At 36.5% G+C, this 24,872-nt stretch overlaps 7 protein-coding genes and 1 non-coding gene across 8 annotated transcripts; 2 read left to right on the top strand and 6 right to left on the bottom strand.

Moving 5' to 3' along the window:
- Window positions 1-180: 180 nt before the first annotated feature.
- LOC111831777 lies at window positions 181-264 on the bottom strand. Its single transcript, XR_002834913.1, has one exon. It is a non-coding gene; the product is annotated as a small nucleolar RNA U30 (small nucleolar RNA).
- Window positions 265-1,631: 1,367 nt separating this feature from the next.
- On the bottom strand, window positions 1,632-2,175 carry LOC17893101 (arabinogalactan peptide 12). Its single transcript, XM_006300189.2, has one exon. It carries the CDS (start codon window positions 2,050-2,052, stop codon window positions 1,867-1,869), a length of 186 nt encoding a protein of 61 aa, XP_006300251.2. The 5' UTR covers window positions 2,053-2,175; the 3' UTR covers window positions 1,632-1,866.
- A 3,080-nt stretch (window positions 2,176-5,255) lies between these two features.
- LOC17893390 lies at window positions 5,256-7,959 on the bottom strand. Its single transcript, XM_006297692.2, has 7 exons — window positions 7,432-7,959; window positions 7,024-7,110; window positions 6,679-6,936; window positions 6,398-6,562; window positions 6,262-6,315; window positions 6,023-6,169; window positions 5,256-5,936 (listed from the first exon to the last, which is right to left on the bottom strand). Exons 1-7 carry the CDS (start codon window positions 7,606-7,608, stop codon window positions 5,559-5,561), a joined length of 1,266 nt encoding a protein of 421 aa, XP_006297754.1. The 5' UTR covers window positions 7,609-7,959; the 3' UTR covers window positions 5,256-5,558.
- A 3,579-nt stretch (window positions 7,960-11,538) lies between these two features.
- Window positions 11,539-12,189, bottom strand: LOC111831385. Its single transcript, XM_023785386.1, has one exon. The coding sequence runs from the start codon at window positions 12,074-12,076 to the stop codon at window positions 11,723-11,725; it is 354 nt and encodes a 117-aa protein (XP_023641154.1). The 5' UTR covers window positions 12,077-12,189; the 3' UTR covers window positions 11,539-11,722.
- Window positions 12,190-12,584: 395 nt separating this feature from the next.
- LOC17891743 (lysine--tRNA ligase, chloroplastic/mitochondrial) lies at window positions 12,585-16,069 on the top strand. The gene is made up of 14 exons (XM_006297172.2): window positions 12,585-12,883; window positions 12,981-13,199; window positions 13,324-13,435; window positions 13,515-13,623; window positions 13,723-13,780; window positions 13,912-13,980; window positions 14,067-14,174; window positions 14,335-14,427; window positions 14,525-14,629; window positions 14,734-14,940; window positions 15,012-15,106; window positions 15,242-15,332; window positions 15,427-15,606; window positions 15,754-16,069. Exons 1-14 carry the CDS (start codon window positions 12,617-12,619, stop codon window positions 15,844-15,846), a joined length of 1,806 nt encoding a protein of 601 aa, XP_006297234.2. The 5' UTR covers window positions 12,585-12,616; the 3' UTR covers window positions 15,847-16,069.
- Window positions 16,070-16,597: 528 nt separating this feature from the next.
- LOC17893537 (F-box/kelch-repeat protein At3g13680) lies at window positions 16,598-17,781 on the bottom strand. Its single transcript, XM_006296582.2, has one exon. The coding sequence runs from the start codon at window positions 17,779-17,781 to the stop codon at window positions 16,633-16,635; it is 1,149 nt and encodes a 382-aa protein (XP_006296644.1). The 3' UTR covers window positions 16,598-16,632.
- Window positions 17,782-19,514: 1,733 nt separating this feature from the next.
- Window positions 19,515-20,750, top strand: LOC17891868. Its single transcript, XM_006300106.2, is given in 3 exon segments — window positions 19,515-19,854; window positions 19,857-20,284; window positions 20,395-20,750. Coding segments are annotated over 3 exon segments (513 nt in total). The 5' UTR covers window positions 19,515-19,827; the 3' UTR covers window positions 20,453-20,750.
- A 336-nt stretch (window positions 20,751-21,086) lies between these two features.
- LOC17892873 (chaperonin 60 subunit beta 2, chloroplastic) lies at window positions 21,087-24,712 on the bottom strand. Its single transcript, XM_006297209.2, has 15 exons — window positions 24,599-24,712; window positions 24,100-24,317; window positions 23,882-24,007; window positions 23,666-23,803; window positions 23,474-23,569; window positions 23,146-23,388; window positions 22,838-23,072; window positions 22,549-22,718; window positions 22,380-22,457; window positions 22,217-22,288; window positions 22,016-22,120; window positions 21,829-21,921; window positions 21,649-21,741; window positions 21,435-21,558; window positions 21,087-21,338 (listed from the first exon to the last, which is right to left on the bottom strand). Exons 2-15 carry the CDS (start codon window positions 24,301-24,303, stop codon window positions 21,325-21,327), a joined length of 1,791 nt encoding a protein of 596 aa, XP_006297271.1. The 5' UTR covers window positions 24,304-24,317; window positions 24,599-24,712; the 3' UTR covers window positions 21,087-21,324.
- Window positions 24,713-24,872: the final 160 nt, after the last annotated feature.

The raw sequence follows: 24,872 nt of genomic DNA, 5'->3' as shown, positions 1-24,872 counted from the left end.
AGTTAACACATAACAGAGAGAGTACTCAAGCAGATAGGATCATTTTACTATACGCACAAATAAAATCCTCGAAACCATGCTTAGAGCGAATCTAAAGGAATCGAAGAAGAACTATGTGCGATTTATATATATAATTCTGAATGGAGAATAAAAAACAGTATAAACTTGAAAGATTAAGGTGCTCAGATATATAATGAATGGTTGGGACGTAAGTCTCTTCAGCAAAATATCAGATTAACGAGATTATAACCCATCATCACTGCACCATTATACCTCAAAATTTGAGAAAAACCAAAAAGAAAGAAGCTAACAATTTTTGAACTGAATCGAAGGAAAAAGAAAGGGTAGCTCCTTAATTAGGGTTCGCAGTGGGAACATCTTATTTATATAGGTCTCGTGCTAGGTCATCCTCATCGTTGACTCGTTTGTATGGGCCTTGACCCTTTTATCTTGGCCCATTACTATGTGAAATTTTAAACATGAGACATATAGACTTGCCCAATTTTAGTCATCGAAAGTTCATAACCCAAACTTTTTACGTTTTGTTTTATCTAAAACGGTATATATATAAACACACACACACACACACACACACACAAAAAACATAATAATAGAGACTAGTAGAGGTGTTCTCAGTATCTTATGTGTTAAGTTATACACAACTTTAGTGTTGGCTGCTTAAGATGATGATTGGCTTTCCATCAAGATTGTGTGCGTCATCATCCATTGTTCTTTTGATTCGCAGGCCGTAAAGACATATATTTATATGGAGAGAAAGGTTTTATATATGTTTCTTGCTAATCAATGAATATCAATATAGCTAGAGAGAGAGAGAGAGAGAGAGAGAGAGAACTTTATGGAAAGAAGTTGAAAATTCATCAAATGAAAACAAAGTGGCGGCCACTTATAAAAGCTTTTTGGGACTTCATCAAAGACAGACCAAAATTTATAAATAATACCAAAAAAAAAAAAAAGCTGAGGTGATGATGGTCCCATTCTTGCTGCTGACCACTTTGCTTCTATGCATCTCACATGGCTTTAACATGTTCTTGTCTGATATACCATCCCATGCTATATATATATACTCTCTAAGAAAATAATTTTTTGTTTATTACTTAATCAATGGGTGGCTTATGTTAGGTTGCTCTGAAACTTAACCGCTGTCAAGTTAACCTGATTTGCCTTTATGAGAATCTCCTCTAGGTATTAGCTAAATTAGTAATTGTTATATTCATCTAAACTTAGCCTTTACTATGTAAAACGTAATGCTTAACATAAAGTAGTATATTTGATTTTCACCTTTTGAGTTTGAATATTGCATGTTTGATGCAATCAAGGTTGCAACATGTTCCTCTTCTCCTTCTTGCCTCACTTTGGAGCTTTATTGTGTTGTGCCCACAATTTTCTCTTTGTATTTTGTGTGAAAAGTAGTTCCCCTCTGGCTAGATTTTTGTTTTTCTGTAATGGTCTTGATAATATTGATGATAATTACAAGTTTACCACACAACCTTCCAAAATTTCACAGCTCATCGGATCACTGATCATACCACTCGCAGATATGAGAGGTTCGAAGAATTTGTGTGGACTTTATATCTTGTATTGCATCTTATGTTTTCTCAAAAGATCAATGATCAATCCATAAACAGATATCGTATTAATTATCAAAACATATGCACGCACAAACACCAAAGCAATTACAATAAAAAACCCGAAGGTTAAATTAAAACTTATAAAAATACTATTATGGTAGTCCAAATAATATTAGAAACAATAACATGAAGCTCGTGGCGATCAAATAAACAGGCAAAAACAATTTTAAAGAAAAAAAAAAACCTATAAACTCTATGGAATGTAGAGGTTTTTGGTTTAGAAGAGAAAGCCAGATGCCAAAGCAGCAACAGATGCAAACAATGCTGGGACGAACATAGCAGCAGCATCGGATGTAGGACTTGGAGCCGGAGCCTCGGTCTGCGCTGACGCCTTTCCTACTGCGGAGAAAGCCACAATAGCCACCATCAACACCACCATAAGCTTCATCTTCATTGACTCCATTTTTCTCTTCTTTTTCACTTGAAAAGAAACTTAAGTCAATTAGAATTTATTGTGATGATGAGGGCTGTTGTTTTATGCTTCTTTCTCTTTGGTGCGAATAATGAGTTGTGTGTTGTTTTGAAAGGGTATTTATAAGCCAATTCTGTGAGAATGTTGTTGTTTCTAGAGACGTCTCTTTAAAATATGTTCATCAACTTAACTTTTTAGTAAAGGAAAAGGTATCTGAATTACAGCAAAGAAAATAACGATAACAACAAAGTCTAACAATTATATATATGTGTATTTTAATGGATGTCTTAAAGTAAGTAATTGCGGGATTAATGGACGTATTGGTGTGAATGGAGATTATAGACACCGACTAGGCCAAATTAATTAGTGTTTCTATAGCATTTTTCTTGCATCTACATCAATTTTTTTTTTGTTCTATATACATTGTACATATTACTTATAATTAGCTTCCGGTGATTTAACTATCTAATTAGGATATGAATCACTTTTTTTTCAAAAATATGTATCGATATGTAAATGTGTGAATATTATTCTTTTGAATAAGAAAGAAACAAAACAGGTTGTCCAAATAGTTTAAGCAGCTGGCAGAGATTGGCTGTCTCTTGGCCCAGACTACATTGTTGTCTTTCTCAACCACTCTGTTCTTTCTTTACAACCTCACCACCACTCATTTCATTACTAAAATGTCTTTATTCTGTGTTTTATTGTATAGACTATAGTAAAACATACTGTTTCTCTAATTCATACGGTAGATTAGACCAAAAGATTTGCTTTGAATATAGGTTAACTGCGTGTAGCCTTCGTGTGGAGTTTTCTTCTTCTTTAGTGTGTTTTTAGATTCTAGAAGATGTTGTTCTTTGATTCAGATATGGTCTTCTTCTAATATGGTTAAAAATACAACTGGTAAACAAATGTAATATGTGTTCCATTTTTTAATGTATAATAACCTTTGTTTACATAATACATTGTATCGATCGAGCTTTTATATAATAATATAAAATGCACTTATGAGTTATGATATCTACGTTTTGAAATTAGTTCTTAATATGGAAAAGAATAGTTTAACAAGAATGGGTATCTTTGTGTTGACTCATGATTCGTGAATCTAAAGATGATGGTGTATGCACACTCAAAACTAAGATCTTGAGATCAACATCTTTGGCTATTGTATTTTTTTGTCCTTGTAGGTTATGTAATTTCTGATGGGAGTATTCTAAAGTTAATTGCGTAACTAAAGGATCAATTAGCCGTTTTAGCCCTTTAAAGAGTCTTCTTCGTTGAAATCAATGATAATGCTTTTCCCTAACGTTCACAAGAATTTCATATCATACCAAACTATGAAAATGACCAACTACCCTCCCTTTCCCAAGATCCTTTTTTCACACCTCTTTGATTTTTAATTTTTCTTTCTAATTTTATATGTCGGCCATTTGTTTTGTTTCAAAAAATCATGAGTAGTCTCTCTTAGATATTGAAACGGCTTATATATTTGTTTTTCTTTCATTAAACAGTACAGAATCTATATATAGCCGGAAAGCTTGATTACCCCAAACAAAACATGCATGCATTATTATTATAAGCATGGGGTTTCACTACCAATTTGGCCCTTCCAAACCAATGAAACTAATTGTTGTTTTTTTCCCAAGTTCCAAAACAAAATGAGTGGGCTCTTTTCTTTTCACTGTGCTTTGTATGTTTTTTTTTTTTTTGATAAACCCTATCGACTGATCCGGTCAGCCCTGCTAGAAACGCACCGAAGTGCTTCAGAGTGGACTTCTCCCCGAAGGGCCACCACACTGTCTATCCCGAGTTTGGAATGCTTTCCGACTAATATCAGGGGGTAGTCAGGCCGCCTGCATTTTTGACTACCAGGTAAACCAACTGGGCCTTGTCCCAATTGATAGACTTCCCACGCAACCATGCTTTGTATGTTTACAATATAGTATAAATATTCATGAAATTAAAATGCTATGATGTATATTAGTTTGAATAGAAGAAGGAACCTCGAAACATATCTGATAAGAAAAAAGATATATCACGTCTCTTTCATTTTTGTTTTTGTAGAAAACTTTAGCGAACCTGTGCATGATGATGATTACAAGCTTTTAACATTGTTTTCGTTCACTTTTCTTTTTAACTTTGAAAATGGAACGTTGGTGGAATTTGAATTTTGTTGCTTATCTGGCTGTCTTAAAAAAAAAAAAAAAACAGTGTATAATTTTTTGTTACGTGAAACTTTACTATTTTGAGAGGATTATACTGTACATATAGCAGATCAAACATTATATCTAGAATGATGACAATTCCAGAATACATAATTTTGTTTGGGTGAAGTTTGCTGTAACGTCACTTTGGCTGAAAATTTATCTAACGTGATCTCAAAATAACCCCTACGAGAATCATTTCATATGCAGGCATACAGCATTACTTTGAAAGTTAAATATTGGTCGAAAGATTAAAAATAACATCGAAAGAGTATATATAGTTGATTTTGGCGGATTTTTTTTTTGTTGTGGTTCAGAAAAAATGCATTTTTGTTGATAACATCGTATTATGCAAAAATTGAAACTGGGACTGTGATGTAGCGACGATATTATCAGAAATTACCAAACCAACCGTGTTTAGGACAAACAATCTTGACTAAGGAGCAAGAAAAAGAAACGAAGACATATAGAGCTAATAAAAGAGGCCAAATTTTGGAGAATATATATAGTGGTTTTACAAGCCCAAGCCCATATATAAATCATCTTAGCCCACATGGATTTGAGTCATGTTTGATGTTTTCTATCAAAGAATTGAGACTGTTAATGTTTCTATGATTGATTATATGGAAAACCAGAAAGTTGTGTGGTTGTAAAATGTAAACACAAGCTTTTTACAGATTTTACCACCTTTTTTGTGCACTTGTGATCTATTTCAAGAGCAATGTTTGGCGTCTGAGTTCTCCATATATATAAAAGGTCGAGAGATTAGTGTGCTTTGCGATGGAAGAGTGATTAGTTAGTTGTATGAATTTGAAGAAAGGAACTTCCTGTTTAACTAAACTACTACTCAATTTCCAGTAACTTTCCTTTTTTTTTGTTCAGTGTTAGGAGTTGAGAGCAAGAGGATTGGACGCAACACAAAGCATTAAGAGGCGACTCAGTAATCGAGTTTTCTGATCAAGGAAGGAATGAGTGATCAAAGAGGAGACATTCCAAGGAGAGACGATGTGAAATTATACCAAGGGATAAAGCTTCTTTGAGAACTTACATAGAGTCACACCTACTTTTTTCCCCCATCTACTTACATGGAGAGTACTACAAACAAACACCTTGTCATTAAGTTAAATAAACAGACAAAACTCAAAACTTCCCCATCACCTAGAGAGCTTACGCAGTTTACTACTATTTGATTTTTTTGTTTTTTTGTTTACTACAGCCTACTACTACACAAGGAAGAATTTCACAAGACTGAAAGAGAGATAAATCTGAGTACATACTACACACATGCCTTGGTTATGGGCAGTTCTTGTTCTTACCAGGACCACCGTAGTAGAAGTAATGTCCCCAGTCATCATTGCTTCCGGTTTGTACATCATAACAGTTAGATTTCTCGGTGAACGTCCCAAGTCCTTTTGGTGCTTTGAGGTTGTTGGATCCATCAACGACTTGGATGTTTCGAAAGTAACTTGCTTTGCTGAACCCTTCTTCTGGGAAATGACCGCTTCCCATCTGTGTCCAAGTGTGGTGACCATCTGACTGCGAGTTCACAACTTCTCCTCCCCATTCGATCATCGACGCACTCTCTGTTAGGTAGGAGAAGAGAAATGATGGCCAATATCCCAAGACATACCCATTCCCAAATTGCATCCACCAATGTCCCTCCTTTGGATCCTGTGACAAGTTAAACATAATACATTCAGCATCAAGGTTTCACTTTTTCTTCAGAGAAAAAAAGATTGCAGTTATGACAAAGGTACCTTCCAAATTAGAATACTGATATCGTATTGGGAATTACGATATCCAGAGACTGGTGAGATGCTTGCTCCCATTGCTATGTCACTGTTGATTTGAATAAAACCTGAGCAGAGAAGATTGTAGCAACCAGTAGCTTGGTAGGCATCACTCTGCAGCAAGAATGATTGAGCAACATAAGAACATCATTCTATATTATACATACACCACAAATATCAATTCGAATGGGGTTTTGAAATCTTACAGTCCAATAAGTGAAGAGTCTTGTGTTATTGTCTCCATAGAGATCCGGACTCACCTGTTGAAAGCACAACAAATAAAAACAACAAACAAATTGCACAAGTCATCTTCAAAACTTTAAATGATGTCAATGTCTTTACCTGCCAACCAGCTTCAATGCTGTTAAGATCTTGTCCAAAAGAACCACCCAAAAGCCATATCTGCGACAAGCTGAATTCATTTGTGTGCTGTATCTTTGGCTCCCACACATTCAAAGTCGCCTTAGCTCCGTAGTATTTATCTCCTTCCACATAAGCTATGGCGTGCTAATCTCATTCAAAAGATTAAAGAAACAAAAACTTAGTTACAACAAAATGTCTCAGACCAAACAAAGCTACTCAAGAAGTGTAAAAACAAATGACGCATTTCTGATATCCCTCACCTGATGACCATTTTGGTTGATGAGGTCAGGTTCCGCAGATTTAGGAAGAGGAACAGTTCTACGCTTCTTCTTGCCGTATCTTTTAACTGAACTTGCTCTCAGCACATCATCTTCCTTTGTCCTCCTCATGGGAATGGTTCCTTCAGAACATTTGCCATACCGGTGCCACAACTGAGGGATGTGAGTTTCTTTCCCCTTTGGTTTTGCAGAAACCTTACTGTCATCAAAGATCCCTTCAGGATGGTAACTAGGCCTCATCTGAACAGACCAAATAACCAAAAATCAGCACTGGAACAAAACATCTCAACAAAGTTATCCAAATCATTAGTTTTTTATCCACTGGACCTGAATCTTGTGATCTTTAAGGAAAGGGTGGTCAAAAGCTGGCTGCTTTGAGATAGGAACACAGTCGATTATATCTCCATCTGGGCTCTGTTTAGCCACAAAGAAGAAGAAAATTCAAGTAACTATAAGAACTCACTACTTGACAGTAAATTTTGACGAAAGTATAAGGAAGAAACTTCAAGACTAATGATTTATGCAGCATTAACTGATGAACAGTTCCTACTAAAACACTATGGTGTAGACACAGAATGAGAGAATCCTTCATGGTTGTGCCAATTAACATACAAAAAGCTAGTCAAAATCATCATGAAAGAGGAGAGAGAAAACATGAATCACCAGATGGACATCATTTAACTCAAAGCAGAGAAAACACAAACTAGTAGAAAAAAAAAGAGAGAGAATTCGAACCTGAATGCTCTTAACAGCAGGTTTGTTCAGCCTATTCAAGTGCTTCTTAACCTCAAACTTCTGCCTTGAAGCGCCATACCTCGCGGCTGCGCATGATAGCGAGAGCATCCCCCACAGCCATAAACACACAAAGAAACCTCTACTCAGTTTCACCAAGCTAAAATGCAGAGCTCCCATTGTCGCAATAACCCAGAAACACCAAAGACAAAAGAACCTCGCTTTCGGTGAGATTCACACACACAAAGGTCTAAACTATAAGAAAACCTCAAGAGTCAAGAGCCAATGAGAAACAGAAGAAACCCCTAAACGAGAAGAAGTTCAAACAAAACAATGATAATGGTGTTCGTGGGGACAAGTTTGGGAGGTGGGTCTCAGAAAAATCCAACCATACATATCAAAATCAAAACTTTCTCAGTTCTCATCTCTCTCTCTCTCTCTCTCTCTCTATCTCTTCCCTTGCTTTGAATGAGAGAGATAGTGAGATAGTGGAAGCTCTCTCTTTCTCTCTCTCTTTCTTTCTTTTTTCTCACTTTCTCGCTCCCATGCCCCCCCCCCCACCTTAATTAGTTAATACTTAATATCATGATTACAGATTTAGCTTACTTTTCATTTAGTCAATAGCAATTATTTTAATTTGCTTTTGATTTGGTTTTTATTTGTTAAGCAAATGTTGTCCATAGCACCAAAATACATATTAACCATCCAATTAGGTGCTTCTTTGTTATTTTAAAACTAGGAGGATTATAAAATGTAGTATAGTTTTCCCAAATTGGTCTATACTTTTTTGTTTGAGTATTGGTCTGTCACGTGGTGTTTGTGGTTTGAAGAGAACAGAACCTTGGGGCTCTCTCCTCCACCCACATTAATCCTCCCAAATGTCCCTGTTTTGCCCCCTTCTCGATGGATGCTAAAATGTTGTTTTCCCCTTGGAAACCAAACAAGGGTGTTACGGTAGTTTTCTATTTCATAATAGCAAATGGAACGTAAACGGTGAGAAAACAAAAAAACTGAGCGTTAAAAAACCTTGACTAAAACGTCGTTAATTCTCCCAGCCGTGGTTAGGACACGCTTCTGATATGGTGACAGCTAGCTGGTAGTAACTAGTGGTGGTCTAGTAGCATCGCACGTAACGTGTCTATGTAGGCAAAAACTCACTCACACGTGCAAGAAGTTGCATCATGAATTTCGCCGTACGTACACGGTTCAGGTCATCGCCACTACTGAACAAGAAGAAGGCAATAATCACAAAGAGGTATGGATGATGAAATGGGATATAGGAGAGGAGAATCTAGCTAACGGTCAAAAACTCAAACTTTGTAGAATCCAATGTGAAATTAGTTGGGTCCGTATTAAAGAGGACTTGCTCGATCTCTCTCTACCAAATTATCTATACTCTCTTTAGGGTAAAAAAAAAAATCATTAATGTGTAGAGACTTATTGGTCTTTTTTGTCCATTCAAATTTTATAATTTGCAGTTATGCTTTTATTATCATAAAATCTGCATTCTTAGTTAAACTTTAAAATCATTATCGTTTACTTACTCTACGAGAGTTACGAAAGGAGACTAAAATAAATACTCCATTTGTTTAGTGTCATTTTAACATATTTCACACAAATTAAGAAAATATTAAAATATACACATATGCCTCTATTTAATATATTATGGGTTTGATTAGTTTTAAATTAATAGTAAAAGTTATGAAATTTAGTGTAAAATATGCATTGGAATTGTAAATAGACACAAAAATAAAACTGTAAAATGACATTTTTGTGAAATTAACATTTTTTATGAAACACAGAAAGTATTAATTTAAAAATTAACTCCATTATATTAGAAAGCCAAAATGCTTTCCTTTTCATTCGTTTAAATGCATATCTTCTCGTGCGTAGATAGAAACTAGATTTGCAATGTCATTTGGTTAAGGCAGGCATTGCAAGGTCACGTAGTTACAAACACGTGTGAATGAATATACATGTAAAGCTACCACCGCATAAGTTACATTATACATTCAACTATTACATCACATGACACATGGCGCATTAACATCTCAATTAATTGATTTACATGACCATGTTAGATCAAACCCTATAGATGACAAATTCACGTATGAATCGCCACGCATGGTGATGGGGGCTGTCGCCTGGGTACGTAGGTGTGGCGGTGCTAAACTAAAGAAGAAGACAACATTGTTTAGGAACAAATTTGGGGGACTCCATTTTATAAGATTTATTGAAGCACGTGGCATCGTCATTGACAAACAAGAAGAGTTGGAAATTAAAAGAAAATGAAATATATATAATAGTAATTATTTCCTTTTTAGTTAGTTTAGGAAGTCTCCTTTAGATTTAGAAAACTGACTAATGTACTCATAGGTTTTGGATTTACGTCACCTAATATTCTAGTGGCTAAATGCACTTAGGTTTAGTTCATTTAGTTATTACAAAAAGAAGACCCAATGACTTGAAAGATTCATGTGCCGAGAGATTTATTGTAAAAGGCACATGGTGTAATATGTATATGACCTATATAATAATATCATTTATTTTCCCATATAGTTAGTATGTACCTACTTAATTAGAACAACGTAACCATCCCCGAATCTATCTATATCTTGACTAGTACGGATGGGTTTAAGACAAGCCTAGTCCGCAATTTCGGTAAAAGCAAAAGGCTATCTATGTATCTATCCAAAAGTTAACATTGCAATAAACGCCACAACACAACGTTTATGATAGGGTATGTATGCATGATTAAAGTAGAGAGGAAAGCAAGTAAAATAATTTGATTGTATGGAGCCATAGAGATTTTATATAATGGGGAAAAAGTAAGTTGATGACATGATGGTAAAGACCACACGAAAGGAGGTGGAGCCACCGAGCTTTTCTTACCGTATCCCCCTTTATATCCTCTGTTTAATGAATACTCCATTATTGGATATACATGTTGATCCCTCCACTATTCAAAACGCAACACTAATTGTATCGTATTCGTATGGATCCTTCTTATATCAAAATTCATATATAAGCATTTTAGAATATGTGGAAAGTGATATATATATCCACAAAACTAACTCTGATTGATACAGAGGTGAAGAAATGATTTGAACGTTTCTAATCCATAGGTTAACATTCGATAGATTCTTGGAGAGTACAAAAATGAGAGAAAGATATCATTATAGTATCATAGTACGTACAATATTATTAACCAATGGCTGTATTAATAATTTATATAGAGAGACGGTAGTACAAATGTATGCCTGACATGATCGTGATTCGTGTGAAAACAAATGTAACTTTTCACTTCTTCTTTTTTAGTTGAATTATTAGAAAGAATCATTAGAGATGCCTTGAATCCAGTTTTGGCTTGTTCCTATATGTCTTGGAAAATGTCATGCAATGTAATTATAACACCATCAGTAGTTTCAGTACACACATCCAAACTAAGAAATCGAATATGACCTACGCTCAATGCCAGTTTTCATTTTTTTTTTTTTTAAAGACAGAGTCAGACCAAACCCAAGATAAAAATGTAATGACCAAAATAAAATATCCGCTACCTAGAAACTGTCCACCATTCCGGCCTGGTAAAGCTCGGCCCATATATAAGAATCAATAAACTAACTACTTAAGCTGCTATAATGTTGACAAATCATAAACCAATTGAATTTGTGAAACAATTCCAAAAGAGTTTTGGACAGAGATAAAGAGGTGTAAAACTTATCCACTGAAATTGTGATCACAACCTAAACTCAGCAAATCCAGCTTTCAAGTAGCAAAAGAGGCAGATCATTGTCTTGGACATGACGTAATTGCTTGGAGAATGATTCATGTTCTTAATAAAACTGAAAATGTTTGTCCAAAAAAAAATAAAATAAAACTGAATATTCTTGGTGTCCTCCGAGATGCAACTGATTCAAAAATATATATAAAAATAAAATTCTCCCGAAGCGTACACATTAACTCAACAATGTTGACAAAGAAACAATGTTTAACCAACAAATAACAAGAAAGATAACACAATTTGGACAATATTGAAGAAGTACTTTTGTATAACGAAACATTAGGATCATCTTAAGAATCACGGCTAGTTACTTTTGCTCGAAAATGAAAATCTAAACATATAATCTGATTTTGTTATTGAATATCCAAGAATAAATTTACAGCATCCAAAGAATACCAAATTATGGAACAATTAGGATTATACACCTAGTTAGCTAAGACAAGTACAATACCGAAAAAATCAGAAACTAATAATAAAAAAAAAAGCAGAAGTCATCTAGTCTAATTATGATTAACTCGAGTCCGAGTAATGGTAACTATCATCAAAATCCGAAGAAGACCCATGATGATCATAATCACCGTTATTATTATGATCAAAAGCAAGCACATCGTAATCATCAACAATATCATCATCATCATCATGATCACCATAACCATAATCATTATAATCATCATCAGAATCGTATATGGGGAAACAAAAAAACTCCCATAGGAAGATAACAAAATGACAAAGAGGGAGGCAACAAGCAACCTCCATAAGCTGTTGGGTATTCATCAACTCCGACGACGGAACACCCCTCATCCGCTGCAACTTGTCCGTGGAAACGCTCGCCACCGTCACCATCGCCGAGCTGTTAAACACCATCGCCAACCCAACAAAACCTATCTCTCTCTAAACCCTTCTTCTTTACCGAACTAGCTGGTTTATAAATTTTGACTTTTGAGTTTTGACTTCCTTCTTTATAGTCTTGAAGCTTGTTACATATATCATTTGTTTTCTTTCTCTACACGTCATTTGAGCTTTGGATCAAAGCAAAATATTCATTTACATTAGTCTTTTACAAAAAGGAAAAGTAATAAACCAAAATTTTACATATTTGTTTCTCTATTTATCTATTACAATATTTATTAAACACTTGATATATATTTAACTGCCAAAACAATTATAACCATCAGATACACTACAAATTTGATCATTATTATTTCCATAAAAAAGAACAGATTTATATACCTAAAAAAACACATACCAGATTCTAAATTTCAGAAAATCAAAAGCCCAACAAAAAATATTTCTTAGGGTTTTAACTTTTTAAGTGTCCAAAACTCAAAGCCCAATCCAATAATCTTCTTCTTCCACCTATCCAGAGCAGCACTAGTCGAGAAACAAAGAGAGAAAGAGATAGATATGGAGGCACTTAAGGTATGGAGTCTAACGGCGACGCCATTGAAGCAGTTACTCCGTCTATCTTCTTCCTCTACGCGTCTTGCTAGTACAATTTATGGAAGAAGATCCTATCATTTATCACCGGTGCTCCGATGTGCCGCAGCAGCTTCTTCTTCAAATGCCACGGCAGCTGAAACTTCTAAACCATCCAGTCGCAACCGCCGGTCCGCTTCCTCTTCCAATTCCACCTCTGATCGTGAAGCTATCCGCTCCATTCGCCTTAAAAAGGTTTAATTTCTTTCAAATATCTGAGCTTTTGATTAAATTTCGTCTTGGAAATATGTGAGCTAGGAATTGGGTTCTGATCAATGTTTTTGATTCATAGGTTGAAGAACTGAGAGGTCAAGGTCTTGAACCGTATGCTTATAAGTGGGAAAAAACTCACAGTGCAAATCAGCTTCAAGAGATATATAAGCATTTAGCTAATGGTGACGAATCAGACAATGAGAGTGATCGCGTTTCTGTTGCCGGCAGAGTCGTTGCTCGTAGAGCGTTTGGGAAACTTGCATTCTTGACTCTGAGGGATGACTCTGGAACCATTCAGGTTTTAGTCTTCTTCTATTGTTTAGATGGATTTGTTTTCATTTCATTAGCAGCTGGCTTTGGTATTTCCTCCTCAAAACAATCGTTTAACTGCCCTTTCTATTTTCATCTCCTGATATTTGCAGCTCTACTGTGAGAAGGAAAGGCTTTCAGATGATCAGTTTGAACAGTTGAAGGCATTTGTCGATATTGGTGATATTTTGGGTGCTAGTGGATCAATGAAGAGGACTGAGAAAGGTGGAACTCGAATAAGATGATTAATCTCGATTGAGAAGTATTGTTTTTTACTAACTGTTTTGGTCATTGAACTTTCCAGGGGAGCTTTCTATATGTTTGAATTCTTTTTCAGTTCTCACCAAATCTCTCCTTCCGCTGCCAGACAAATACCATGGTCTAACTGATATTGATAAACGTTACCGCCAACGGTGAGCTCTGTCTTCCCTCTTTGTATATCGGTGGGTCTAATTCTTAAAAAGAAAGTCTGTAAGTTTTATTTGGTTTATGCTTACTGTGTTTCTTACTAGGTATGTTGATATGATTGCTAATCCTGAAGTAGCTGATGTATTCCGGAGAAGGGCAAAAGTAGGTTATCAAAATGATTACCTCACGATGTATCAATCGACGACTTTTTCAGTTGACACTCATTTAAGATTGTTGGAGTTATTTTAATTTTTACAGATCAACGATACTCTTCTTCTGTTTTGTTGTAGTAGATCGTTTCAGAGATACGCAAGACAGTTGAGTCCTTTGGATATTTGGAGGTTGAAACTCCAGTTCTTCAGGTTTGTGGCCTACTATCATTCTCAAAATGTTCACCCAGTATTGAATTTTTGTATGGGAGTCGGTTTGATGAACTTGTGAAAACTAGGGAGCAGCTGGTGGAGCTGAAGCAAGACCTTTTGTAACGTTTCATAACTCACTTGGGAGGGATCTCTACCTGAGGATTGCAACTGAGCTTCACTTGAAGAGAATGCTGGTCAGATTCATCTTATCTCTAAATCTCTTGGCGTTTTCTGTTCTTCTTGTTATCTTTCTTTTGTATGACCTGGCCACTTTTAGGTGATAGATTACCTCTACCTCAGATATGTATGAAAGGTAAATGTTGTCTCTAAATAGATTTCATTTTGTCATCACAGGTTGGTGGGTTTGAGAAAGTGTATGAAATTGGTCGTATATTTAGAAACGAAGGCATTTCGACACGGCACAATCCTGAATTTACAACAATCGAGGTAGTTTAAATATGCCTTCTCCTCAAACATATGCATCACTTGGGCTTCCAAACTCCTTAATGGTACCCTGATCCATAACATTTTTAGCTTTGTTTAGATGTATGAAGCTTATTCGGACTACCAGAGCATGATGGACATGGCAGAATTAATCGTCACTCAATGTGCAATGGCAGTTCATGGGAAGCTAACAATTGATTACCAGGTGAATATGCTCTGGCATCACAGCTAGTGTGTGGAGATAAACACATCTAAACTCTATGTTGGTTGTGAAGTTTGGAGAGACTGAGCTGTGGTTGCTCTGTGCAGGGAACAGAAATCTGCCTCGAGCGGCCTTGGAGGAGAGAAACCATGCATAATCTCGTTAAAGAGATAACAGGAATCGATTTCAGTGAGCTAGGGGTAGATATTGGAAATGCCAAAGACACAGTTCTGCTGGCACTCAAAGATGTGCTTGAGCCCAAGGACAAATCTGGAATCAGAGCTTGCTCTTCCCTAGGCCATCTTCTTAATGAGGTGAAGCTTCTTCAGTTGACCTTACTATCAAATCTGTAACTTTATTTGCTGAAATCAATTCACGTTTTCAGGTTTTTGAAGTTGTAGTAGAGCCAAAGCTTGTGCAACCCACATTTGTCTTGGACTACCCAATCGAAATTTCTCCTTTGGCCAAGCCACATCGCAGGTAAAGTTGTTACTAGAGCTCTGTTGACTCGATTTTTACCTTTTCTCCCAATAGTGTCACCATCTTCTAGAACATTTATCTTTATGTTATGAAATCTTTTTCCAAGTGTAAATAGCTTTTTTTTTTCTGTAACAGCAATGCAGTTTTGACAGAAAGATTTGAGCTGTTCATATGTGGCCGTGAAATGGCAAATGCATTCTCTGAATTGACTGATCCAGTGGACCAGGTAATGGGATAATAAAGCTTTTCACATTGCAATTTTGTGTCTTCTTTGTGTACACTGGATCATGAATGATTATTGATTTCTGTAAATATGGTAGAGGACGCGGTTGGAAGAGCAAGTAAGGCAGCATAACGCAAAGAGAGCAGAGGCTGCACCGGAATCTCCTGAACCAAACACAAAGAAAGATGATGATGATGATGATGAGTCATATGAGGTGACCCTTGACGAAGACTTTCTCACTGCCCTGGAATACGGAATGCCTCCGGCTTCGGGAATGGTACTTCTATCTATTTTATTTCTTCTATACAAATTAGAGTAATAGTATAACATTAGTTTAGTGTTTGTTTGCACACTGAACCGGACTACCCATCTATGCTCAAGTACTTATATTGGTTCACTGCCATTGTAACTTTGTTTCTCTTAGGGGCTTGGAATAGACAGACTGGTGATGCTGCTGACCAACTCCGCTAGTATAAGAGACGTGATTGCTTTTCCTGTTCTGAAAGTTCAGCAGTAATTCTTAATTATGCCGAAAGTGGTAATGCATGTTGTAGCTTTTATAGCATTCTATCTTTTGTTTTTTTTTTGGTGATTTCTCCAGCAGCAACAGATTGGAGGAAGGATGTGTAACAGACGTATTAGATAGCAAAACAAGGAAAATATTTTTATTCTTGATGAGTGCCTAAACCAGAACCAGATAAATAATACGCTACACGCACAAAAAAGTTCGATCGTTTCCATGTTATCTGATTTCGTATGTTATAAACATTTATCTCTTTCTTTTCTATTTCCCGGCTAGCTAGTTGTTATGTAATTGCAGTAAACAGTTATATTCGTCAATGAAGAAGCTTTCAGCGTAGAAGTGTAAAGGAAAACTCTTATCCACTCTTGGGAAGACCATTATAATATTTGTAGTCTGAAACTGATGACTTCTTCTACAATGTCATAGTCGGATTCTATCATATCATTAAAGCTTCTTTTATAAACAAAACACGCTAAATGAATTTCTTACGAACTCATCTCTCTACTCCCACATGAGCTTATTCATAACATGATCAGCTTGAAAATAGAATTTTCTTATTGATGCAAGTAAAACAAGATGATAAGTTGGGTATTGAACTAGTGAGACCAACTGCTGAAAAGTGCTAAATAGCAAAACACAAGTTAATTTATTACATGATACTTAACATAAAACCAAAGAGAGAAAAAAAAGAATAACATTTTATTTGGAGAAGACATAAAAGTCAATGATTGGAACAAACGGAGATGAAGCCAGAGACAAATCAAGTAATTGTAAAATGGATTAATAATAACCTCTAGCCTTCCTTTTGCGGTTGATTTGAAGTTGCACTAAACTTGGAACATAAGAAGAGAAGACAAGTGGGCGACAATCTCCAAGATCCTGAGCATCCCCAATCACAGATTTAATGTATCCATCTTGTCCAATGATGTGAGCTGTTTGGTAGTAACTAGTCCTGTACTCTTCATATGCGTCAAGATCGAAAACCACAGCGACCTTCTCCTCCTCGTCGATAAAGAAGCTTCCAGCTCGAAATTTAACAGGAAAACCAGTAAGATCACTCGTGATATTAACGTTGAAAAACTTGCTCCATGATACCGCATTGGGAGCAATCATATTGGTAACCCAAATCCCAATAGACGGATCCATCTCAGAGCGTTGACATAACACGGCGAGCTGCTCCTCTCTGACACAAGACTGAGTCAAAATATCATCAACAGAGGATTTAAAAGGCAGAGAAAGACGCTGTCCGAATCTCTCTGCTGTAAAGTCAAAACAGAGTAAAAAGTGTCTTGTCCAGTTTCGAGCCAAAAAGTAAGTATTCCCTTTCAAAGACACGCAGCATGGATTCAACCTATCCCAGTTTGGTTTAGTTCCATGAAGAGAAACATCCCTCCATGAATCAGAACTAAACTCGTAGATTTTGTAAGGATAACTCGGCTTTGTGATGCTGAAGAAATTGACAAACTTGAGGATTTTGTGGTTACGGTTGTTGTCGTATCCGAGAGCATACATATCTAGTTTGTAGATATCATGACCTTCCTGGACGCAGCTAGTTTGCCCTAGATACGGGTTCCATAACACGAGCTTAGAGTTCTCCAATTTGGTTTCACTTTCACATAGTAATAAGCCGTCACAGTGAGAGACTCTATATGCCTCCACTTTATCAAGTACGCTTATTTCCTTGATAGATGGACTAACGTACTCACTAGCTTCGTAGCGGATTCCTTGGAGATCGAATGTCACGAAACATACCTTATAATCCATTATAACGAACCCTCTAAACTGCTTCCTTGTTGCTTTACCCAACATATGGTTTTTGGATAACTCGTTCCACTTTCTGCAAGTGGATCGCACTGCGATTAGAGATTCCAATGGAACCCTAGAGAATATATCTCCTACCAAATCCCCTGGAAGCTCCGACAATCTCATCCTTCTTCCACGTTTTTCAGATCCTAGCAACGTTTTTGATCTCTCTTGGTATTTATAAAGGAGCTAGGGTATGATTGTTTTATGCGCCACCGCTTTAAAAACTCTTTTCCTTTTCCTATTGTTTTTTTGCTCACAAAACGAACTTCATGTCCTACATTATTTATGTATAGTATTTTATTAAGATATTATATTATTTTTCTCATTTAATCCACAAAAACAAAGCTTTCTAGAATTGTAATTAAGGAATACTGAAATGGAAAGATGATGAACGTCCAAAAATCATATGTATTAGACCAATTTCAAAACTAGCTTAGGGTGTTTCAACTTTCAAGTATATATCATATATGTATTAGCCAGCCACACATATTGATTGTTCAGGTTTCTCGAATAAACAAAAGCAGCTTTGACGCTCCCCTTCGAATGTAGCTCTCTAAACTTTTGATAATTTTCTAATTGATTCTGTGTCGACCAAACTTGATCTCCTGTTGTTTAGTTTAGGGACAAAGCTAAAAACAAAAAGAACTTTAATCATTACTTTCCCATTAAATGCTTCGAATGTTGTTTTAAGTAAACTATACTATAATATTCTTTTGGTTTCAAAAAGACAAGCTAACACCAATGTTTAGAAAGTTTAAACAATGATGGATGATGGATTTATACAAAGGATTTAGAGTCTTTTTAGTGCTTTGTTGTGGGTTTTTTTAGCTTTAGATGTCGATGAGGTAAGTAAACTTTGGAATGTATCCGACCAATTTATATATATGATTGACGTCTCCACAATAATAAGCAAATCTCACACACATGTGTAAGAGACAAGTTGCATGGCTTTTGAGTTTGATTGATCTCGAAATATATACATATGTCAGAACTCAGAAGCATCCTATGTCGCATCATTATTCTCTATACATTAATATTTGGCACACGCATTATACTCATATTATACATACCTTTGTGTATATTTACATTACTACATTACATATGAGATTTGCAAAAAATTGGTGGACCTGATAGATACATCACACCATCTATATAAATACATATGTTAGATGATCATATCTGGATTTGTCAACTATAGAAAAAAAAAAAATACATAGAAATCAAAATTTTGATCGATACTTCTCCTTCACGTAGAAACTTCGTATGACTTATTCCATTAACATTAATCATTTAGATTTGACATGAGTTATCCAATTAAATATTTAATTTTGCAAGATTTATTGCTGAATAATTAAATCAAGATTTGTTTACTAAACACAGTCACACACTGCATATTTCTAAATAGATGATTTGTAAACAAAATTTGTAAGTTGAAACTTTTTGTTGTTACTGGTAAACATTTAAATATATTTTCTAATTTGTAAATAACTAATTTTAAAAACTATAAAGTCATAAAGATAACCAATAAAAAGGTTATCGAAATATATATTATCCTTGGTAATTATCTAAGAAAAATCAAAAAAAAAAAAATATATGATATATTGTGAACAAATAAGGGAATCCAATAATATATAAAGAGATTAAGCGAGGGAAATAAATAAAAAGACTTCACCTTTAGAGGCACTGAGAAAAAGCAAAATTCCAGGACTAAATAACCACTTTATCTTCTCCTTCTTTCTTCTCTGAGAAAAAAGAAAAAAAAAAAACTTTGTCTCTCACAGAAATTGAAATCATAAAAAGTAAATGCCTTTTTCTGAATTTATATTTATTCTTTGACACACTTATATGGCCATGGCTGATTGTTCTCAATAGGAATCTGTTCTTTTGCAATTAGTAATTAGCAAATGCGTGGTCCCTGTACTTTTGTCTGCTTCCTCATCTGATCAACGCTTAATTTATGGTCTTTGGATTCTATCGAAGTCGGATAATATATATTGTGGTTATTAACTCTTCTTCTGAAAAACCCTTTTGTTGTTTCAGAATTCCAACTCTTTTGTCGCTCGCCTTGAAGCTTTTTGGTTTTTTTCAATCTGGGCACATCAATGGGCACAGAAAGTTTCTAACTTTGTTATAAAGACAAGAACAGAGAGGGGTGTTGTTTTGAATTTGATGATCGGGTGTTTTAAGGACCAAACATATATGTTTTGATGAGGGTTTTGCTGTGTAAGATCCAGTGCCCTTCTTTCATCTGTTTCTGTAAGCCTTCTCCTCATATCTACGCATCTGGTTCTCTTAAATTGGAGAACACCCCTCCTCAAGTGTCTCCTTCTACTACTGTTGTTCATGATCGTGATCATCATGATGATAATGTCGACGATGCACATGTAGACGAAGAGGCTGTTGATCATGTGGATGTTTTGTTGTCTGAGGATAGAGAAGAAGATTGTGCAGCTCTAGAGGTGAAAAAAGAAGAAGAAGAAGGTCATACTAATGGGGAAATCTTGAGAAGTAGTCTCAGAAAGGAAGTTTTAGATTCAGCTGATGGTGGGAGAAGGGAGAAGAAGAAGGTACAGTGGGTGGATTTGATGGGGAAAGAACTTGCTGAGATCCGAGAATTTGAGTCTAGGTTAGTCCTTATTGCCCAAGTTCTTGTGGTTCTTGATATGAAGATCTTTGATCAATTCAAGCTTCTTGAGTTGGATTGTCATTTGTCTGAATCCTTGTTTTGTTTTGCAGTGAAGAAGAAGATGTCAGATATGATGGCGATCAAAGCTGTGTTTGTGTTATTCTGTGATCGATTCGGTGTTTTAAGCGGAGATATGGCAATGGTGAAAAGTGAAGAAGCTTGCTTGAGAATTGGCTCTGTTCAGTTTGCGGCTTTGGATTTAGAATCCATCTTCATTGAGGTACATATAGTAGAGTCTACATTTGCTCAACTGAGGTTATTTGATTTTCGATTCAGCGGTTATGGTTTTAGAATTGTTAAAAGAATTGCATTCTGTTACATTTGTTTACTTGACCAGTTAATGGAGTTATTTCTTAATCTGAGATTCAAGAAGCTTTTGAATTTAAACTCGCTATGTCCATTATAACTTTTTGAGCTCCGTAGTTGCTTGAATCCGTAAGCTTTGCTAGATATAGATGGTAAAATAACAAACCAAAGATGGTTCTAAGTTCTCGCAGCTTTACCATATCTTTGCCTTGAACAAACATACTGGAACTTAGAACATATCTAATCAGACTTGCTTGCGGTGATTATATTTCATAGTCTTCACCAGTCCAGCCGGAATCATCTGTTTAGTCATTGGCAAGAATTATCTAAGCTTTGTAGCCTCTCTAGATATCCAAAATGGAATGGTATGCCTGTTTTATGAGTTTAAATTTAACATGGTTTTGGGGATTGGATTAACCAATATGAGTTTGCGATAGAAGCAACAAAATTCATCCATAAGATGGCAGAGATTCCGACATTTTGAAGACGATTTATTATTCATAATGATTCCAAATATGATATCTAATGAACACATTATTCTCTCGCTCAAAAATCATTACACTTGCATATACATTTGTTTGCAAGCTAAAGGAATCCGTATCCCGGTGAGCTACTCTCGTTGCGGAATTTTCGCCTATCTCTCAACTTGTCAGAGCAAACCCGGTCGGTCTATCTTAGTATCCATATCCTGAAACAAGGCAGTCAAGAGATTTAGTGATAAGAAACATGAGTTTAGTCTTGATGTCACTGTCTAGTTTTCATGAATCTGAATGTCTGGGCGAACCTGAGTTGTCCATGGGGTTGCCAGCAGGAACCGGCTCTGGCTCTGGGATCTCAACAACCACACAGTCAGACATCAGGAAAGTTTTTGCAACCGAGGCTGCATGTTCCAAGCAACATCTCACAACCTGAATACAAAAGTTCACTCAGGTTCATTGGATCTTTTGCTATCAGATGGGATAGCAAAACAGAGTGAGAGTGTCATGTGATAAACTGACCTTTGTCGGGTCGATGATGCCTGCAGCCATCAGATCTTCATACTTGCCCGTTGCAGCATTGTAACCATATTTCACATTATCATTAGCTAGTACCTGCAATGAATAAAAACAGCTATTTAAGCAACTTACTTAGATCAAGAGCTGAATAAACATGGAGATTTTTTAATGTTGTGTTATAACCTTCTCGCTGACAACACTTCCATTGACACCAGCATTCTTAGCTATCAATTTCAGGGGGTAACTCAGTGCTCTTTTAACGATTTCCGCTCCAACCTACAGGTGGGAAATGGTTGAAAAATGCAGTATGAGCAAAGCAATTTGCCGCAAATCCCCAGAAGTAATGAAAAGTCTTGATTTTCCCAATTACCTTTTCTTCATCATTTTCAAGGGTATCCTTGATGGCATCGACCTTGGATGCAAGACGGAGCAGAGTGCAACCACCACCAACTACAATACCTTCCTCAACAGCAGCCTGAAAGTCAACGAAGTCATATGATTAAGATGTTACATGAGTAAGTGAGAAAAGCACACTCCTCTATAACCCCATCAGCTGGATAAAGGAAATCACCTTTGTAGCATTAAGAGCATCTTCCACTCTCAGCTTCTTTTCTTTGAGCTCTGTCTCAGTTTGGGCTCCAACCTTTAACCAAGATGTAAGAGCTTTAATCAGGATCACTTAACTCATTCTTCTGACATACAAATCTAAGAAAGCCAACGTGATTACTATTTACCTGAATTACAGCAACTCCACCAGAGAGTTTGGCAATTCTCTCGTTTAGTTTCTCCTTCTCATAGTCCTGCTCTGCTTGCTGCAGAACCATGGGAGTGTTAGCATAAGCAAGCTATACACAAAACAAGTAGCTATCACAGACTTCTTTGCAGTTTGACTTAAACATATACCTCAATAAGATTCCTAATCTGTACAACACGTTTGTTAACTGCTTCCTGTGTGCTCCCATCACCTACAATTGTGGTCATTTCCTTTGTCAGGACAACCTTAGAAGCGTTACCCAAAACCTCTTTTCCAGCTTTGTCAAGAGAAAGACCAACTTCCTCTCTAATCACAGTTCCTGCAAACACCAACAGAAGCAACATGAAAAGATTATAACAACAAAATGATTACAAAACAGGAGGGCACATCGATCGATACAGATACATTAACATAGGCTTGTTATAAACCATCATCTACCTCCAGTTAGAATGGCAATATCATCAAGGTATTGGCTCTTGCGCTCTCCAAATCCAGGAGCTTTGAGAGCTGCAATCTTCAATGTGCCTCTAAGCTTGTTCACAACAAGAGTAGCTAAAGCTTCTTGTTCAATATCTTCTGCAATTATTAGGATTGGGTATCCACCCCTAATCGCATCCTCTAAAACACCAACAAGGTCCCTTGCGTTGGTAATTTTCTTGTCAACAAGAAGCAACTGCACAGTAGGAAATTATTAAGCCCTCTGCATCACAATATCATTTCGGTAGCTCAGAACCTAGAAAATTTACCTTGCAATTGTCGTACTCAACAGACATTTTCTCACTGTCTGTCACAAAGTACGGGGAGATATAACCACGGTCAAATTGCATTCCTTCCACTACGTAAAGGTTGTTCTCAGCGCTTTTACCCTCCTCAAGGGTCACCACACCCTTCCTGCCAACTTTGCTCATTGCTTCAGCAATCATACTTCCGACTTCATGGTTATTACCAGCACTAACAGCTGCCACGTCAGCGAGTTCACTGTCTTCAACCTATACATCCAATGATATAACCATTAGACCCTCTTGCTATAGATTTTAAACTTTAAGAAGGGAGTTTAGCAAAATAATTACTCACCTCCTTAGACATTAGTTTGAGTTCGTTAACCAAAGCCTTAGCTGTTTTCTCAATGCCTCTAGTAATCAATACAGGGTTTGCACCTGCAGCCACCACCTGAAAATTTAAATTTAAGATAAGTGTACTGTTTTTTCTTTTCTTTTTTGAGTTTTTATTTTTGGTCAGAGAAAGCCGAAAAAAGAATGCACCAACCTTGACACCCTCAGCAATAAAACCTTGTGCTAGAACAACAGATGTTGTTGTACCGTCACCAGCCAAGTCATTGGTCTTTGCAGCTGCTTGCCTTACAAGCTTTGCACCAATGTTCTCAACTGGGTCCTCCAACTCGACCTAACCAGAAGAAAACCTTGAGATTACAGAAGTAATTTCAACGAAATTATAGCTGAAAAAAGACAAATAAATTCATACCTCCCTAGCAACAGTGACACCATCATTAACAATTCTTGGGGATCCATACTTGCTCTCAAGAACAACATTTCTCCCTTTTGGTCCAAGTGTGACCCCAACAAGGTCCGCAAGCTTGTTGACACCAGCCTAATTGCAAAAAGAGGAATCAGAAACCAAAAACGAAAGTTTCATGACGAAACAAATCCGAATCTTTAAGAAACGATTTCATTAATTCTCACTTGAAGCTTCCTTATGGTAGTCCCATCCTTGTTGAAATGCAAGTCCTTGGCTGCACATACTATTGCAGGACGGGATCTTCTTAGGCACAAATTCTGTCTCCTTCCAAAAGAGCTTGAAGAAAGGGAAGTCGCAGAAGACAACTTGATAGCATTGGGAGCAACCAAGGAACCAAGGGAAGACGTGGCAGTAAACGCCGATGCCATTTTGACTTCTCACACTGTAAATAAAATCCAACAGTCACATAAAGATTTATAACGAATGATTCTCCCATTAAAATTGGCAACAAAATAGAAAAACACAGACTCAATTTCAAAATCAAGAGCTCACTCCCCCTCCCAAATACTCAAAAGCCACAGTTAAACTAACAGCATACACCTCCGGGAACACGAAAACTACGTCATCCTAGTTCCTCCGCTACCAATATACTTGTTTCTAATTCCAACAAAGCACTCAATCGACGCACACAATTTAAAAGGACGAAAAAAATTGTGAGCTCACCGTACGGTGGAACGACGGTGAAGCGGTGGGAGGTGGCGCCGGAGAGGTTAATTACGGATAAGGAGGAGGAAGTAGGTTTCTCCACTGAAGAAATGAAGAATGCACTTGCTTGCTACTAGTTGCTTCTTTTTATTTTCTCTGAATATAAAGGCCAAGTGAGCTCTTGAAACTTCGAGCTTATCTGGTCCGTTGGATTGTATTGTTTGTGATTAGAACACTCTAGAACGTCGGATGGGTAATCGGATCCTGGGTCACGTTCCGGTTCGGCCTTGTT

This window comes from Capsella rubella, unplaced genomic scaffold (genome assembly GCF_000375325.1).
Source record: "Capsella rubella cultivar Monte Gargano unplaced genomic scaffold, Caprub1_0 scaffold_3, whole genome shotgun sequence".
NCBI classification, from domain to species: Eukaryota; Viridiplantae; Streptophyta; class Magnoliopsida; order Brassicales; family Brassicaceae; genus Capsella; species Capsella rubella.
This window is presented reverse-complemented; position numbering and strand designations above follow the sequence as displayed.

Coding starts and splice junctions, on each gene's coding strand:
- LOC17892873 (XM_006297209.2), bottom strand. CDS start 24,303: ATGGCATCGGCGTTTACTGCCACGTCTTCCCTTGGTTCCTTGGTTGCT. Junction 21,922..22,015: donor TTGAAAATGATGAAGAAAAG/GTAATTGGGAAA, acceptor TCCCACCTGTAG/GTTGGAGCGGAAATCGTTAA. Junction 21,742..21,828: donor GAAGTGTTGTCAGCGAGAAG/GTTATAACACAA, acceptor TATTCATTGCAG/GTACTAGCTAATGATAATGT.
- LOC111831385 (XM_023785386.1), bottom strand. CDS start 12,076: ATGGTGTTTAACAGCTCGGCGATGGTGACGGTGGCGAGCGTTTCCACG.
- LOC17891743 (XM_006297172.2), top strand. CDS start 12,617: ATGGAGGCACTTAAGGTATGGAGTCTAACGGCGACGCCATTGAAGCAG. Junction 14,428..14,524: donor CTGAATTTACAACAATCGAG/GTAGTTTAAATA, acceptor AGCTTTGTTTAG/ATGTATGAAGCTTATTCGGA. Junction 14,630..14,733: donor AGCTAACAATTGATTACCAG/GTGAATATGCTC, acceptor TGCTCTGTGCAG/GGAACAGAAATCTGCCTCGA.
- LOC17893537 (XM_006296582.2), bottom strand. CDS start 17,781: ATGAGATTGTCGGAGCTTCCAGGGGATTTGGTAGGAGATATATTCTCT.
- LOC17893390 (XM_006297692.2), bottom strand. CDS start 7,608: ATGGGAGCTCTGCATTTTAGCTTGGTGAAACTGAGTAGAGGTTTCTTT. Junction 6,563..6,678: donor TCAACCAAAATGGTCATCAG/GTGAGGGATATC, acceptor GAATGAGATTAG/CACGCCATAGCTTATGTGGA. Junction 5,937..6,022: donor TCAGTATTCTAATTTGGAAG/GTACCTTTGTCA, acceptor AACTTGTCACAG/GATCCAAAGGAGGGACATTG.
- LOC17893101 (XM_006300189.2), bottom strand. CDS start 2,052: ATGGAGTCAATGAAGATGAAGCTTATGGTGGTGTTGATGGTGGCTATT.